We start from the raw sequence: 18,555 nt of genomic DNA, 5'->3' as shown, positions 1-18,555 counted from the left end.
AGCTGCTGAGTAATACATGCCTTATTTACAGGTTAATTAATAATATCTGGCTCATAACTATGATTCAGCATTAATCTTTTATCAATTGTAATCAAGCTCACTTGTCACCTGTTCTCTAGGTCGAGTCAGATCTCTGCATGATGGATGATCACTCCTTGAAAGGAAGAGCAAGCCCCAGCAGTCCCTGCTCAGGTGAAGTATATACGTTTTTAGTTGGTTACATTACTGGAGCAGGACAGTCCAAGCCCCAATGGACCCTGCTCAGGTAAAGTATATACGTTTTTAGTTGGTTACTTTACTGGAGCAGGACAGTCCAAGCCCCAACGGACCCTGCTCAGATAAAGTATATATGTTTTTAGTTGGTTACATTATTGGAGCAGGACAGTCCAAGCCCCAACGGACGGTTACTTTACTGGAGCAGGACAGTTCAAGTCCCAACAGTCCCTGCTCAGGTAAAGTACATAGCTTTTTAGTTGGTTACATTACTGGAGCAGGACAGTCCAAGCACCAACGGACGATGCTCAGGTAAAGTATATAGGTTTTTAGTTGCTTACATTACTGGAGCAGGACAGTCCAAGCCCCAACGGACCCTGCTCAGGTAAAGTATATGGCTTTTTACTTGGTTACATTACTGGAGCAGGACAGTCTAAGTCCCAATGGACCCTGCTCAGGTAAAGTATATAGGTTTTTAGTTGGTTACATTACTGGAGCAGGACAGTCCAAGCCCCGACGGACCTTGCTCAGGTAAAGTATATAGGTTTTTAGTTGGTTACTTTACTGGCGCAGGACAGTCCAAGCCCCAACAGACCCTGCTCAGGTACAGTATATACGTTTTTAGTGGGTTACTTTACTGGAGCAGGACAGTCCAAGCCCCAACAGACCCTGCTCAGGTACAGTATATAAGTTTTTAGTTGGGTACTTTACTGGAGCAGGACAGTCCAAGCCCCAACAGACCCTGCTCAGGTAAAGTATATACGTTTTTAGTTGGTTACTTTACTGGAGAAGGACAGTCAAAGCCCCAACGGACCCTGCTCCAGTAAAGTATATACATTTTAGTTGGTTACAATACTGGAGCAGGACAGTCCAAGCCCCAATGGACCCTGCTCAGGTAAAGTATATACGTTTTTAGTTGGTTACATTACTGGAGCAGGACACTCCAAGCCCCAACGGACCCTGCTCAGGTAAAGTATATACGTTTTTAGTTGGTTACATTACTGGAGCAGGACAGTCCAAGCCCCAACAGACCCTGCTCAGGTACAGTATATATGTTTTTAGTTGGTTACTTTACTGGAGCAGGACAGTCCAAGCCCCAACGGACGGTTACTTTACTGGAGCAGGACAGTCCAAGCCCCAACAGTCCCTGCTCAGGTAAAGTATATAGCTTTTTAGTTGGTTACAATACTGGAGCAGGACAGTCCAAGCCCCAACGGACCCTGCTCAGGTAAAGTATATACGTTTTTAGTTGGTTACATTACTGGAGCAGGACAGTCCAAGCCCCAACGGACCCTGCTCAGGTACAGTATATACATTTTTAGTTGGTTACATTACTGGAGCAGGACAGTCCAAGCCCCGACGGACCCTGCTCCAGTAAAGTATATACGTTTTTAGTTGGTTACTTTACTGGCGCAGGACAGTCCAAGCCCCAATGGACCCTGCTCAGGTAAAGTATATAAGTTTTTAGTTGGTTATTTTACTGGCGCAGGACAGTCCAAGCCCCAACGGACCCTGCTCAGGTAAAGTATATACGTTTTTAGTTGGTTACATTACTGGAGCAGGACAGTCCAAGCCCCAACGGACCCTGCTCAGGTAAAGTATATACGTTTTTAGTTGGTTACTTTACTGGAGCAGGACAGTCCAAGCCCCAACGGACCCTGCTCAGGTAAAGTATATAGGTTTTTAGTTGGTTACATTACTGGAGCAGGACAGTCCAAGCCCCAATGGAACCTGCTCAGGTACAGTATATACGTTTTTAGTTGGTTACTTTACTGGAGCAGGACAGTCCAAGCCCCAACGGACCCTGCTCAGGTAAAGTAGTTACGTTTTTGTTGGTTACATTACTGGAGCAGGACAGTCCAAGCCCCAACGGACCCTGTTCAGGTAAAATATATAAGTTTTTAGTTGGTTACATTACTGGAGCAGGACAGTCCAAGCCCCAACGGACCCTGCTCAGGTAAAGTATATATGTTTTTAGTTGGTTACATTACTGGAGCAGGACAGTCCAAGCCCCAACGGATGGTTACTTTACTGGAGCAGGACAGTCCAAGCCCCAACGGACCCTGCTCAGGTGCAGTATATACGTTTTTAGTTGGTTACATTACTGGAGCAGGACAGTCCAAGCCCCAACGGATGGTTACTTTACTGGAGCAGGACAGTCCAAGCCCCAACAGACCCTGCTCAGGTACAGTATATACGTTTTTAGTTGGTTACTTTACTGGAGCAGGGCAGTCCAAGCCCCAACGGATGGTTACTTTACTGGAGCAGGACATTCCAAGCCCCAACAGACTCCGCTCATGTAAAGTATATATCAAATCAAATCATAAATATTTATAAAGCGCGCTACTCACCCGTGCGGGTCTCAAGGCGCTAGGGGGAAGGGGTTACTGCTGCTCGAAGAGCCAGGTCTTGCGTAGTCTCCGGAAAGCGGAGTGGTCCTGGGTGGTCCTGAGGATGGTGCGGAGGGAGTTCCATGTCTTGGCCGCCAGGTAGGAGAAGGACCTCCCACCCGCCGTGGTGCGGCGGATGCGAGGGACGGCGGCGAGAGCAAGGTTGGCGGAGCGAAGAGGACGGGTGGGAGTGTAGAAGCTGAGGCGGCGGTTGAGGAGTTCGGGTCCCTTGTTGTGGAGGGCTTTGTGTGCGTGGGTGAGGAGTCGGAAGGTGATCCTTTTGTTGACGGGAAGCCAGTGCAGGTGTCTCAGGTGGGCGGAGATGTGGCTGTTGCGGGGTATGTTGAGGATGAGGCGGGCAGAGGCGTTTTGAATTTGTTGCAGACGTTTCTGGAGTTTAGCGGTGGTTCCTGCGTATAGGGTGTTGCCGTAGTCCAGGCGGCTCGTGACGAGGGCGTGGGTCACGGTCTTTCTGGTGTCGGCGGGGATCCAGCGGAAGATCTTGCGGAGCATGCGGAGGGTGAGGAAGCAGGAGGATGATACGGCGTTGACTTGTTTGGTCATGGTGAGAAGTGGGTCCAGGATGAAACCGAGGTGGCGTGTGTGGTCTGAGGGGGTCGGTGCGGTGCCAAGGGCCGTGGGCCACCAGGAGTCGTCCCAGGCGGTCGGGGTGTTTCCGAGGATGAGGACTTCTGTTTTGTCTGAGTTCAGTTTCAGACGGCTGAGTTTCATCCAATCTGCGACGTCTTTCATTCCATCTTGCAGGTTGGTCTTGGCGCTGGTGGTGTCCTTGGTGAGGGAAAGTATCAGTTGAGTGTCGTCGGCGTAGGAGGTGATGATGATGCTGTGTTTGCGTACGATGTCGGCGAGGGGGCTCATGTAGACATTGAAGAGTGTTGGGCTGAGCGAGGAGCCTTGTGGGACGCCGCAGATGATCTCGGTGGGGTCTGAGCGAAAAGGTGGGAGGTAGACTCTTTGGGAGCGGTTGGAGAGGAAGGAGGTGATCCAGTCCAGGGCCTGTCCTTGGATCCCGGTGGAGCGGAGGCGGGATATTAGGGTTCGGTGGCAGACGGTGTCGAAGGCAGCCGAGAGGTCGAGGAGGATGAGGGCGACTGTTTCTCCGTTGTCCATCAGGGTTCTGATGTCGTCTGTGACTGAGATGAGGGCGGTTTCTGTGCTGTGATTGGCTCGGAATCCGGACTGAGAGGGGTCGAGTAGGCTGTTGTCTTCAAGGAAGTTGGTAAGTTGCTTGTTGACGGTCTTCTCTATGACTTTGGTGGGGAATGGGAGGAGCGAGATGGGGCGGAAGTTCTTCAGGTCGCTTGGGTCCGCCGTAGGTTTTTTCAGTAGGGCGTTGACTTCAGCGTGTTTCCAGCTCTCGGGGAAGGTAACAGACGAAAACGAGCTGTTGATGATGGTCTGGAGGTGCCGGGCGATGATGTCGTCGGCTTTGTTGAAGATGAAGTGTGGGCAGGGGTCCGAGGGGGCACCGGAGTGGATGGAGTTCATGGTGGCTTTGGTCTCTTCCGTGTTGATGTGAGTCCAGACGTTGAGGGTGATGGCTGGAGTTGTAGGTTCTGTGGTGGTTGGCTGGGTCTGGTGTCTGAAGCTGTCATGTAGGTCGGTGATCTTACGATGGAAGAAGGTGGCGAGGGAGTTGCAGAGGTCTTGTGAGGGCGTGATGGCGTTGGCGTTAGGGTTGGAGAACTCTTTGACAATGTTGAAGAGTTCTCTGCTGTTGTGGCTGTTTTTGTCCAGTCTTTCTGTGAAGACATTTCTTTTGGCGGCGCGGATCAGTTGGTGGTGTTCGCGGGTAGCGTTCTTGAGGGCAGTCATGTTGTCTGCGGTGTGGTCCTTGCGCCAGGCTTTCTCGAGGGTGCGGCAGGTTTTCTTTGATTCCTTAAGGGTGTCGGTGAACCAGAGAGGTTTTTTGGTGTTGGTCTGTCTTGGGAGGCGTCTGAGGGGAGCGAGGTTGTCTGCGCAGTTGGTGATCCAATTCGTGAGGCTGAGGGCTGCGTCGTTGGGGTCGGAGGAGAAGGTGGGTTGGTTGTCATACAACGTTGTTAGTTGGTTACTTTACTGGCACAGGACAGTCCAAGCCCCAACAGACCCTGCTCAGATAAAGTATATATATTCTTAGTTGGTTACATTACTTGCATATGCCAGGGGCGATCTGCAGCTCTCCATCAAACATAAAACCAGACAAGACACTGAAAAAATATGGGAGGGACAGAGAGGAAGCAGCATCTCTGTTGTTGTGTTCAGGGTGAATATAGGAGAAAAGGCACCAGTTGCTATAAAGAGCATTGAATAGCTGCTTGCTCAAGTAGAGTTTTCAGGAACATGATACCGAAAGGGCATACAATGTTGTTAGCAGTGTTAGTTTTGTGCACAGTCTGATGTCAGTAGTATGGTGTTGTAGCCATAGAATTACCATACATGTATATGGTGCTGTCCATGGCATTTATGGATTCCTCTCACTGCCCAAAGTCCGAAAATTCCCCTGACAATATGCTTTGGGTGTTAGAGCTAAATAGCTCTCTGCCTTCATGGTGTGAATGGGATGTGATATTACACAGTGTTGGATCCATAATATTGTGATACGTTTTTAATACGGCCCATGAGATTCTTTTTTTTTCAATCAGGAAAGCAAAGGTTTGAGCCAATTTACCAGGTTAAGTAGGAGAAACAGGTTGTGACCCACGCAAGCCCACAAATAGATATGAGTATTAGTTAACAATCAAATCTTGATAGAGAGTATCAGGAATATATATAATTTATTGTGCATTACAGGAACACCTTTCCAGGAAGAATGCAAACGCACAAGAAATTCACACTATAATTTTAAAAGGTTTCATTCATATATTAAAATCCGGTTTTAGTGCAGACTATATGTAAAATCCTATAGTAGATATGAATATTCAGGTTAATAAAATAAAGGCAAGGTAAATATGAAGAAAATTGGCAAGAAAACAGACGGCAATATTTAGATTCCATTTACCCTAGACAATATATATGTTGGCACCAAAACCCATGAAAAATGGGAGCGTCCTTCACGGCATGCACGTCTACTGGTTCATAGCTTTTTATCCAGTCCGCAGCCTCCTTTGGTCTGTGTTTTGTCGTTGTTCTTAGCAATTGTCATTACGCAGCCTTGAGTCACACTTTTAATATTAAATATTCCTTGTAGAATGCCTGAAGCTTCACTCTCTCAGAGAGGTTCTCGCACAGACTTTATATTTCTCAGCATTAGTTTGAAAAAATTGAGCCCCTTGATCTGTGATGGAAGGTGTGAATAGAAACTTGAACTGCTTTGCACATTCAATTAAAACTACTTTATTTTTCCCCAAATATCATACAGTGTGAATATGACATAATAAATATTGATTCAATCACATTAACTTTGCATGTCACATGTAAATGATAATGAACATTCAATTAAATATATGCTATGAGGTAAATCAAAAGTAGAAATAAGGCAAAGTGTGCAACAACTGGTATTGGAGAAATGAGACAGGAAGGCTTTTAGTTTATTTTTTTAACTTATCTTTGTTTGCATATATTTTGTCACATATCACTTCCAGGTTGGTACTTAGTAAGGACACTGTACGAGTTTAGCAAGAATACAAGACATGTCAGTCTCAATATCCCGGGCAGCATGTGACAGAGCAATCAAACATCATGTACATGAGGACTCTTGTAGGGCAGCTCCACCCAGGTGAAGCTGTGCACGTCTCCCTTCCTGGAACAGCAGACAGTCTGGCATGGTGTCGCTCATGCTGAGCTTCTTAAGGTTCTTCCCCAACGTTCCCAAGGTTTTCAGCTATGCAGGCTTTTATGCAATTTAACAACAACTTAATTTAAGCGTAAAACAAAGCAAAACGAGAACATCAACTAAACATGGCTGTGGACGGTCAGTCTAAGTGTGTGTGTGTCGTCACTTCATGTGCATAAAGGGACGTGTATGAACGAGGTGGCACATAACCCTATCTGTATCGCCATTTGTCTGTCCCGGACAGAAAGGCTTTTACATAGTGATCTGGCCTGTGCACGGTGGTTAGGGATAGCATGAGCTTGGAATGGCTTTTTCCGTGCTGTAGCAGTGCTGCCATTCATGGTATCCAGTACTCTTTCTAATGGGTTCTGTTGTACTAAAGTCAGTTCTTTTACGTTCTGCGAGACAAAGAGTGCAGTATACAGGGCTGGTTCGGGAACAAGGACCCATCCTGAGACAAGGTTAAACTTGCATTTTGTAAAGAGAGTTGTAAGGAGGATATCCAATCTCTGATGAGTGGGGAGGATGTTGTGGACGAGGATGATGGAACGTTTTCACAGGCTGTGTCTTTGGGAAAGCACGAGTTAGACCGTGATATAATTAGAACCATTATGTAAAGGCAACCCACATATGATGTACCCCTGCTCTTGAGAATGGCCCTAGACCCACATCGGTCAAAGACTTGGCAATACAGTGCAGTCTTGTGTTAACCAGGATCTGCAGGCCCAGTTGTGCTCATCTAGGTGCAAGATGAAGACTGATGTTCTGTATGAGGATCTTGGAGAGATATTTCTTGTTTTTCCGAAATAATTTTACTTATTTTCTTTTAACATAAAGCAATATCAGATCACACAATATTAATTGCACATTTCAGAAGGAAACCATATGATACAGTATTTTGAAATTGGATATAAAAAGAGTTAAGTGCATGTATGTGCCTCAGAGACTGTATAATCCACCCCCCACAATCTAATAAGATGCCCTATTCAGTACATCATACATCCAGCCTATAGTTAGCCCAAAGCTGTGTCCTTGTCTCAATGCTTTATAGCGTTCCTCAGTGGGTCTGAGATTCCCTCCCCCTTTTCTCTTCCTTTGCATATAGCTTTCTCTGTGACTATGCAGCATTCCAGACCGTTTGCAAGAAATATTCTTCTCTTGGCCTGCGGTTCTAATAGCCATCTGTTCCAGTCAATTTAACCCAGATTCAGTTGCAGATTGTTTCATAACAGACAGCGTAATGGTTTGAAAAGCATACAGGCATTTACTTAGATTTGTGAAGGGTCCTGTGAGTTAATACTCAACATGCGGTAGTGTGTTCTACATAGTGTAGAGCTTAGATGTGACTTGTGATGAGTGTAAAGGTAAACCTGGATGCTAGAAGTCACTGCCGTAAAGTTACATGATGGATGAAGTTTTGGTGTTCTCAGTAATGTGACAGATGTATTATGAGGATGTATAGCAGACATCTGCCAAAGCCTCTTGGTGGATTAGGGGTAGGTCAGCTCTGCCTCCTCCAGTATAGCAGATTTCCAGGTCTGGTTTCCTCCTTACTGCCTTTGCCGCCACCCTTCCTCTTGGAAATCTGGTGGTGTTTGGGCCATGCTGGGGTGATGCTGCTTTTTGTACCTTGATGTCCTTCATATGTCTCTGGGTCTTTTTCTTAACATCTTCATAACCTTTTTTAAGGTCATTGTCCTTATCTGCCGAGTACATGTAAATTGGTTTGTGTTGACTGCTGAGTTCAGATCAGCCCTCCTACAGAATCTTGGTGGAACCTCCTCAAAGCTCATATCTTACATTTGCTCTCTCACACCAGCAACTCCATCATACACAGCACACACAAATACCTCAAGAAGGCATGTTGTGTCTTTTTAAAATGTGCACAAAACTCAGTGTGGTTTCTGCCAATTGATTGAAAGCTATTGATATCCAAGGCCCCTTGTTTAACATATGGCTGACAGTATGCTCAGTCCAAACGTGAAGGATATCCCATCCACCACATTACAAGTGTAATAGGCTCTATGTGCTGATAATGTGGTGGACGGGACAACTGCCATGTTTGTGAAGGAGTGACCCATTTGCCAAACTCTAAATAGGTCCCATTTCAAGTAAATCCTTGAAATTCTGTTCATTAAACTCTTGGATCTATAATCTGAAGGCATGCAATTACCAGCAACTAAGAATATTAGAAAGTTACACCAAAAGCAGACAGAATGTTCTAAGGAGAAGTTCAGTTTCCAGGAGCCTTACATTAATTATAAAATGCTGTGACTCATAGCCCCATCCTGTGGCACCCCCTTGTTATTCAGTAAGTTACTGCTAGAGGCACACTGGGACTGCACGCTCCAGAGAAAGGATTGCTGCTTCATTACATGCCGATCGAGAAAACCTGCGGGAGGGCAGTTACCATGATAACATCAAACTCCAGATCCAAAAAGAGTCAGTTTGGAGGAGTTCCATGCACCCCAGAGAAGGTGAAAGCATATTGTTGCCTGAAAGGAGTGTGTCAATGAGTGCCTTGATCAGCAGCAGATCATGTGAATTCTGTGCAGGGCTCCCTCTACAGTAAGTGACTGTGAAATCAGTGGATGCAATAATTTTAGTGGGGATGTGACCGGGAGGTCCAAAGCACCATCTCTAGCTCCTGTGACTGACTGAGATCACTCCCTGATGTTCCCATAGCTACGGAAGAAGAGTTCACCATAGTTTTGGTCACAGACGGCATAAAAGAAGAGGAAGAGTCCTATCCCGTGGCCCATCAGCATCACGAGGATGTGAAGAACCCTCCAAACCCTGTAGGTAAGCCACCTCTTTCTAATAGAATCACAGGATTCCAAGGGATCTATGATGTTGGACCCCAGTGTTTGTGTTGAAGGAGACACTAAACGTGTTGCTTGAACAGCAGTAGGGCTGGAGGGATTTGTTTTTTGGTGTGGAAGTGATTGTACAAGTAACCTCTGAGAGCATAAAGTATAATTCTCCTGTTTCTGTTTCAGTGGTGGAAATGTTGTCTCTTTTAGATGTGGCTTAAACCTTTCAGCTGAGGGAGCAGAGTCCTTGCTGCATAGATATTTATAGAAGAATTCATGTGTGACTGTTTTTTTAAGGAATCCTCTTGCCTTTGTTTCAGGTGGATTATTTCTGTGTTTTTGAAGATGCCTGTCAACATGTGGTTGTAATCTACACATAGCATGTGAGAGTCATTCTGAGAGCTTCTTCTCACATTATTGGGATTTGACAAGCAGGAAGGCATGGCTGTGTAAAACGTATTGAATAACTGCAGAAAATGCTTGGAAACACTTACCTTTAGAGGATATCAAATGTGTCTGAAAATCAGGTGATTTACCAGAAGAATGAGAATGAGAGCGCCAAGAGTTCGTAGATCATACACATAGACACACCTGCCTGTGCAAGGCATGATGTAACATGAAAACAGTATGTGGCTTTAAATGAGCAGCATTTATAACATTAATAAACATCCTTTTATGGAGAATTAGGATTATTTGTGAGTAACATTTCCATACATCACAGCATCTTTGTACTCCTGCAGAGGACTAGAAGTACAGATAAGTAACTCTTCCTTACATGGTTGCATCATGGTACTTTGGTGGTACTGAGATGTTGTGAACAGAGGTAGTGATGGTACTCCTCCTGTGCTGGACAGAGTTTAGATAACGTTTACAGCATCATGGTACTGAGATGTTGTGAACAGAGGTAGTGATGGTACTCCTCCTGTGCAGGACAGAGTTTACAGCATCATGGTACTGAGATGTTGTGAACAGAGGTAGTGATGATACTCCTCCTGTGCAGGATAGAGATTACAGCATCATGGTACTGAGATGTTGTGAACAGAGGTAGTGATGATACTCCTCCTGTGCAGGACAGAGTTTACAGCATCATGGTACTGAGATGTTGTGACCAGAGGTAGTGAAGGTACTCCTCCTGTGCAGGACAGAGTTTACAGCATCATGGTACTGAGATGTTGTGAACAGAGGTAGTGATGGTACTCCTCCTGTGCAGGACAGAGTTTACAGCATCATGGTACTGAGATGTTGTGAACAGAGGTAGTGATGGTACTCCTTCTGTGCAGGACAGAGTTTACAGCATCATGGTACTGAGATGTTGGGTGGTACTCCTGTGCAGGATAGAGTTTTCAGCATCATGGTACTGAGATGTTGTGAACAGAGGTAGTGATGATACTCCTCCTGTGCAGGATAGAGTTTACAGCATCATGGAACAGACAAATGCCAGGGCACTCATGAATATAGAAATCGAAGTTAGTGATGTATCGGATCCTCAGTGTGGAAAGGCAATCACACCATCCATAGTTCAGAAAGATTTATTTCTTGAAGCACAAAGTTCATCATAATCATTGTAAATCCTCTTTGAATTTCATATAAGTCTAGCCACCACAGCCAACACGTGTTTCGTCCTATGAGAGCTCCCTCTCACGGACTTCATCAGGGCTGTAAAAAACAAGAACACAACTAAGTCTGAGATCTGTATCCAAAAGAAACTGTTAAGAGCAGAACATACCGTGCTGTTTGTGCTTGTCAAACCATGCCAAGTGGGACTTTAGTGTGTGAAAAAGAATAGAAGAAATCTCGAAGAACAATTTAACGGGCAGAGAGTTACCACTTAAAGTACTACCCACATTATTATTAGAGAGTCAAGCATTCCAAAATTATATCACATTGTGAGGAAAAACATACAATAAGTATGCGCGTCACCAAATGAGAAAAGAAAGAATAGAAGAATGAAAGAGAAAAAGAGAGAAAAACCGTCGCCCCATAGCCAAAAATCTAAAAAAGTACCCGGGAAACCAAGAATAGTCAATAACAGCTAATAACTGATTAATCCCACAACCGTGAGATAGATAAGAGACCTAAACATAAAAACCAACACCAGACAACCCATCAGAAACGGGGCATACCTGGAGTCGGGTACGTATTATGTAAGTGAAACTCTTACTCAAAGCTTGTAAAATCTGCGCGAAAAAAAAAAAAATCGTAGGTACACCTTTGAGTTCACTAATATTAATGTGAAGCCCAACTAACGCCCAATACCACAACGTGAGAATAATCCTTGGTCATAAAAACTGACCTTGTTTGGTGAAAAGATTACTTCTCAGACCAAATCTATTAATGCAGAATTTCTTTTACGCTATCTGAAAGTGAGATATAAAGAAAAATGTACTCATTAAACACAATGGAAGTCCGGTGACGTTAGAAAAAATCCGTAAAATAAAATAAATACGCTTCCCAAAGCTAACCCAAAGTGCGAATATGTACTATACAAACAAACCGGATCACTCACCTAAGAATCGGATGTGTCAATAATTATTAAGGAAAAACAAACCGTGGTCAGATAATGACACGGCGTTCTAAGTATCCAAAACCTATATCGAAAATCGAGCGTCTGAAACAGACGCGTTTATTTGTAGTCACGTATTCTTAAGAGACATGAAAGACGGACTTCGAATACGGATTAAAATAAAAGGCGGGCGCCATCTTGGAGAGGGTTATATCCAAGTCTCAAAGCAACAGCAAACTAGTGTAATCGACCATCGATCGGAATAATGAAACACAAATATATCAAATAATAAAAGGACCACAAATAGCCATACTCAACATAAAATTATTGCGGACATGACCCTAAAATTCAACGGGTACTGACCGCATGGGAGATGACAAAGACTAAAGTACACTACCACAAATGAAAAGCAACCGGGTTCACTAGGTCTCGACAACATTGATGATACAAACAACAACAAAAATTGTATAAAAACACTGATGTAATACCAGTTACCTAAGTTGAAACAAAAAAATATATAAAAAAATATAATATATAATACCATAATCCCCAAAGGTGATTGAGAAGATATAAAGTGGAAAATAGAGGGAAAGAATGTAAAGTGAGTACCATGTGACGTGCTCAAGTCATTATATGTATAGAACCCACATTGACAGGACTCCAAATGTATAGAACAATGAAGAGCAGATCTAAGAAAATGCAATGAGTAAAATCCTAGTAAAATCAATAGTATATCTTATGTAAAGCAATATACAAAAATAACCACAACTTAATTAAGTACATAGTATTGTCATATTAGACACAGAACAGAATGCGAAATAATTAACAAGGAAAAAACACTAAAGTAGATACCAGTGGAGAACCTCATACACAAGACAATGAGTATACATGTTGAGTAACCTGAATTATAATCCTATTCTCCCAAAAAATATTCAATTTCGAAATTGGTGTTAAGCCCATCTTCTACCGCTCTGAGTTTTAGGATCCAGTAGCATTCTCTTCTTCTGAGGGCTAACTCTCTGTTGCCTCCTCTAGGATCTTTATTTATACGGTCAAAACCAAAGAATTCAAAGCTACAGATGTTATTTTGTTTGGGGCAATGCCGAATATGGTTTACTATAGGGTATCTCTCGTCTTCTTGTCTCGGGGCTCTGAAGTGCTCACTAGCCCTAGTTCTTAGTGGTCTGATAGTACTACCTATATAGTAAAGGCCACATCTGCAAATGACCATATAGATGTCAAAGTTACTTTCACATGTGATATTATAGTTAATGTTGTATTGCACACCAGTAGAACTTGTGAATGTAGTGATACCAGACCTGGCCCATCTACACATTCCACAGTGACCACATTTGAAAAAACCTATACCACGATTGGTGAGCCAATTCCCCTGGTTGGGTTTACTGCGAAAGTTAGAACACAGAAAATTCTTAAGAGTTCTGCCCCTTCTATATGTAAAAACCGGGGTATCTGGAATCACTTTTCTAAGAACAGGATCTGCTGTTAAAATGTACCAATGTCTGTTCATACATTTATGTAGTAATCTAGCGGTTTTCGTGTAGTTGGTGATACAACGAATCACAGTGTCTCTTGTTTTAGATTTTTGACCCAATGTGTCAGATCGTTTCATACGTTTGGCTCTTGTACGGGCTCGGTCTATCACTCGGGTGGAATATCCCCGTGCTTTGAATCTTGTGCCCATGTCCTCTATACATAAATCAAAATCAATTTCAAGACTACAATTACGTCTTGCTCTTACCATTTCACCATATGGTATAGAGTTGATTTGATGGACTGGATGTGCACTCCTTGCATGTAAAATAGAATTACAAAAAGTACTTTTTCTGTATAGTCTACTCTCAATTTTATTGTTGTAAATAAAAAGTTCCACGTCCAGAAATGGAATACTGGTCACACTGTGTTCTGAAGTGAACTGTATATTGCAATCATTATTATTTAGATAGTATATAAAGTTGTCAAGTTCTAGTAAATCACCTGTCCAAATCATCAGGCAGTCATCAATGTATCTACCCCAATAGAGTATATTCGAAACCCATTTGCTCCCCTCTTTACTCCAGATCTTGTTATGTTCAAACATTCCCATAAATAGATTAGCGTAAGCTGGTGAAAATTTAGCACCCATAGCAACACTTTGTTTTTGACGAAACCAGTCATTTTTAAACAGAAAAACATTGTTATTCAAGATCAAATCTACCATGTCTATTAACATTTGAGTATGGCCATACAAAGTCGCAGGTCTTCTGTAAAGAAAATGACGTAACGCTTCCTTTCCTTGTTCATGGTTAATGCTGGTGTATAGGGAGGTCACATCTAGTGTGACTAAAGTCATCCCTGGTTCCCAGGTCACATCTGATAATATACTGAGAATATGTTTCGTATCTTTGATATAAGATGGTAAGTTCCCTACAAGAGGCTGTAAAAAGATGTCAACATATTCCGACAGTTTTTCAGTAGGACCACCAATCCCTGATACAATAGGTCTACCTGGAGGGGAAGTAGGATTCTTATGAATTTTAGGTAGTACGTATATGCAAGGATTTCTAGGTCTATGTACACGTAAGTACATGTATTCCTCATCTTTCAAAAGTAAACGATCTAAACAATCATGTAGAAATTTATTGATTTTATTAGCGAGTGCAGGGATAGGATCAGATGGGATCTTTTCATAGCAGGTAACATCCTCTAGTTGTCTGTATATCTCTTGATCATAGTCTGAGGTGTTCATAATCACTATATTCCCTCCTTTATCTGCCTCTCTGATGGTAATCTCCTTATTAGTCTGTAAGAGTCTCAAATAGCTCAATTCTGCTTGGGTGAGGTTCTGATGCCAAACATGTTGGCGAGCATTATTTTTGAACTCTAATTTATTTAAGTCACGCCAGACCACTTTAAAAAAAGTATCTACACAACAGCGACATGTTACTGAGATGTTGTGAACAGAGGTAGTGATGGTACTCCTCCTGTACAGGATAGAGTTTACAGCGTCATGGTACTGAGATGTTGTGAACAGAGGTAGTGATGGTACTCCTCCTCTGCAGGATAGAGTGTACAGCGTCATGGTACTGAGATGGGAACAGAGGTAGTGATGGTACTCCTCATGTGCAGGATAGAGTTTACATCGTCATGGTACTGAGATGTTGTGAACTGAGGTAGTGATGGTACTCCTCCTGTGCAGGACAGAGTTTACAGCATCATGGTACTGCGATGGGAACAGAGGTAGGGATGGTACTCCTCATGTGCAGGATAGAGTTTACAGCCTCATGGTACTGAGATGTGAACAGAGGTAGTGATGGTACTCCTCCTGTGCAGGATAGAGTTTACAGCGTCATGGTACTGAGATGGGATCAGAGGTAGTGATGGTACTCCTCCTGTGCAGAACAGAGTTTACAGCATCATGGTACTGCAATGGGAACAGAGGTAGGGATGGTACTCCTCATGTGCAGGATAGAGTTTACAGTGTCATGGTACTGAGATGTTGTGAACAGAGGTAGTGATGGTACTCCTCCTGTACAGGATAGAGTTTACAGCGTCATGGTACTGAGATGGGAACAGAGGCAGTGATGGTACTCCTCCTGTGCAGGACAGAGTTTACATTGTCATGGTACTGAGATGTGAATAGAGGTAGTGATGGTACTCCTCCTGTGCAGGACAGAGTTTACAGCGTCATGGTACTGAGATGTAACAGAGTTAGTGATGGTACTCCTCCTGTGCAGGACAGAGTTTACAGCGTCCTGGTACTGAGATGTGAATAGAGGTAGTGATGGTACTCCTCCTGTGAGGGATAGAGTTTATATCATCATTGTACTGAGATGTGAACAGAGGTAGTGATGGTACTCCTCCTGTGCAGGATAGAGTTTATAGCATCATTGTACTGAGATGTTGTGAGCAGAGGCAGTGATGGTACTCCTCCTATGCAGGACAGAGTTTACAACGAGCATAGTATTACATTATAACATATAACACTTTCTAAAAACATTTGTATTGCTTTATTTTAAGTTATAACAAAACAAATCGAGTACATAGTCTTGTTACTACCACCAAAGACCAGATACAGTTATTCAATATCTAGATAAAACTGTCTTCCATCCACCCTGCTCCACATTTGAAGAGGAATGATGACAAAATAGGAGGATAAAAATCCTACAGTGCAAACCTCATTTTTTTTCTTTTTCATTAATCAACATAATCTTTCTTCTCCAAAGTACCATTGGGCATTATCCCTTCAGTCTAATCAAGTAACACTTGCTTCATTTTAAGGTTCCCAATGTATTTATAAAGCTGGAGCATGACAGCATTGGCATCCCTTTCTGTAAATATTCCTTCAATAGTTTCCAGGCAGCTCACATATATTCTTTATTTCTCGTATTATATGACCGAATTTCCATAGCCATCTTTGTCCATATCCTCCTTGACCATTCAGCGTCCACAGGCAGATTGTGAGAGTCCATTGCCCTTCTGTTACCCCTTCTGCCTTTCTGGTCACAGGCCAAGCAATGTAACAGATTGATCTCTTGGTAGAGAGTAGCCTAGTGTCCCCTTAATGTTGCTTAACATTTCTTTCCAATAAATTTGAAACTTGGGACATGTCCACTAAATATTTACATCTTGCCTTTGGCACCACACCACCTCCACCATTTGACGTCTACTAGGATACACTTTAACTGGTAAGAAGTCCTATACCAGTTATATATTTGTTTGTAAAGTGTTTCACAACTCACTAAGCTACATATGGTTTGTGGAGCAGCTTGCTAAATCCTATGTCAATGTTCGGATGTGATTGTCATTGCTAATTTTTCTTTCCAATGCCGAAAAAGAGCACCTTGATTAGTACTAACTACTGTGTATGTATCACTTACTAAACCTGGGACGTAAGGAGCTCTTTAAGCAATGGTAAACCTCATGTGCTTGCCTCTTTGCTTATTGGGCGTTTGCTCAATGTCAGATTTGCATATTACAAACCTCTCTGTTTTATTCAACAACAAATCTTTCCCACAAGTGTCAAAAGTTTTCATCTTTGTCTCAGTGAAGGTGCTTTCCACCTTCAGAAAAAATGTCTCGTTAAAGATGGATCAAAGTCTAGGTTATTATGCACTGATGTGAATGGAGAAGAGAAGGTGGTAACTGTTATTTTAGAGATAGGATTTCTGATACAAAGGCTGTATCCTGTCTTTGTCTTTTATGAAGCCACAAGAGATGTGGGGCGTGGCCGAGCAGCCAAAGATGGCAGCCGCATAAACCTTTTGTTGTGAAGGGGCCCATGAGTTATCCGATAAAAATAACCCCGACCTAGGGGCCATCCACGCTGCCGCTGCTGTTTGGGAGCAGCTGACCAGTCGGGGAACCAGACGCGCTGCCTTGAGCGCCCGAGGGTGCTCCCTGGAAGTGGAACAGGTGCGAGGAACCGGCGGCCTGGTGCCCCACCTTGAGACCGGGGACCAAAGTTACTGAGCGTGCCCGGGCGGGGTGTGACTGACCGCAGAGCGTACCAACCACGGGGGGAAACTGCTCCATCCCCGCTAAGATAAATAGTGGTGAACCCTGACTGTAATCGGAGGTCCGGCGCGATCTGAACGCTGCAAGTGCAATTCACCATGAGGTGAGGAAACTAAGAAGAATTCCCGCACACAGCGCAAACGAGGCTCTTTAAAGAAAGACTGAGCCCAGGAGATCGGGAGATGCAAAAACTGAAGGCGTGGTGCTGCGTCTTGACACGGACGACACCGCTGCCCTGAACGCCCGAGGGTGCTTGCTGGAAGTGGAACAGGTGCGAGGAGCCAGCGGCCTGGCGCCCCACCATGAGACCGGGGACCAAAGTTACTGTACGCGCCCGGGCGAGGTGCGACTGACCGCCGAGCGTGCCAACCACGGGGGAAGTTGCTCCATCCCCGCTAAGATAAACAGTGGGGAACCCGGAGTGTGGTCGGAGGTCCTGTGCGATCTGAACGCTGCAAGTGCAACTCACCACGAGGTGAGGAAACTAAGAAGAATTCCCGCACACGGCGCAGCCGAGGACCGGTAAAGAAAGACTGAGCCCAAGAGATCGGGAGAAGCGAAAACTGAAGGCGCGCCCTAACGCAGATGCCGCTGCTGTTGGTGCGAAGCGGCGGGCCTGCCTTGAGCGCCCAGGAGTGCTCGCTTAAGGTGAAACAGGAACGAGGCAACAGTGGCCTAGTGACCCACCCGTGACCGTGGACCGAAGTTGCCGTGCACGCCCAGGCGTGGTGCGACTGACCACCGGGTGTGCCTACCGCGGGGGAAGGTGCTCCGGTCCCGCTAAGACAGACAGCAGGAGTCCCGGTGTGAGGTCAGAGTCCCAGCGCGACAGTAACGCTGCATGTGCAGCACACCACGAGGGGAGAAGAACCCACGCGTGCTACGCTGTCAAGGCCCGGTAAAGGAAGGTCGAGCCCTGGAGCCCAGGAGAAGCGAAAACTGAAGGCGTTGTGCCATACTGCAATACGGACGAAGGTGCAAACAGCGATGACTCGGACAATGCACACAGGCTCGAAGTAGCTCCACACTGGAGCAGACGGAATAACCCTATTCATGGCCTGAAGTAGAATGTGTGGAAAAGAAAGAAGGTAAAATAAAAATAAGGTAAATAATAAATTAAACAAAGGTGAACAAAAGGTGAATAATGAATATAAGGAGGCAATAATGCTGCCCATACAAAGGAGGAAGAGTCCCTCCCTAACCACCATAAGACTGCCACTGCAACCCCCAGGGGAACACAGAATGGAGAAATCGGGCGGCTGCCTGGAGCGGAGACGGACGGAGGGAACGGAGCGGCTCTAGTAACACCAGAGGTAGACCCAGCTGAACATAGCTTCTCGCCCTGCA

The 18,555-nt window shown here is 44.4% G+C and overlaps 1 protein-coding gene across 1 annotated transcript in view; it reads left to right on the top strand.

The window, feature by feature from the left end:
- Positions 1 to 18,555, top strand: part of LOC138249617 (zinc finger protein 585A-like) — a 168,986-nt gene that overhangs the window by 19,616 nt on the left and 130,815 nt on the right. Inside the window, exons 4-5 of the mRNA XM_069203565.1 lie at positions 120 to 192; positions 9,064 to 9,180. Coding sequence (XP_069059666.1) covers positions 138 to 192; positions 9,064 to 9,180 — 172 coding nt within the window. The 5' untranslated portion in view covers positions 120 to 137. The remainder of the gene's footprint in view (positions 1 to 119; positions 193 to 9,063; positions 9,181 to 18,555) is intronic.

This window comes from Pleurodeles waltl, chromosome 8, assembly GCF_031143425.1.
Source record: "Pleurodeles waltl isolate 20211129_DDA chromosome 8, aPleWal1.hap1.20221129, whole genome shotgun sequence".
Taxonomy (NCBI): Eukaryota; Metazoa; Chordata; class Amphibia; order Caudata; family Salamandridae; genus Pleurodeles; species Pleurodeles waltl.
Note: the sequence above shows the minus strand (reverse complement) of the source record. Positions and strands in the feature narration are given on the sequence as shown.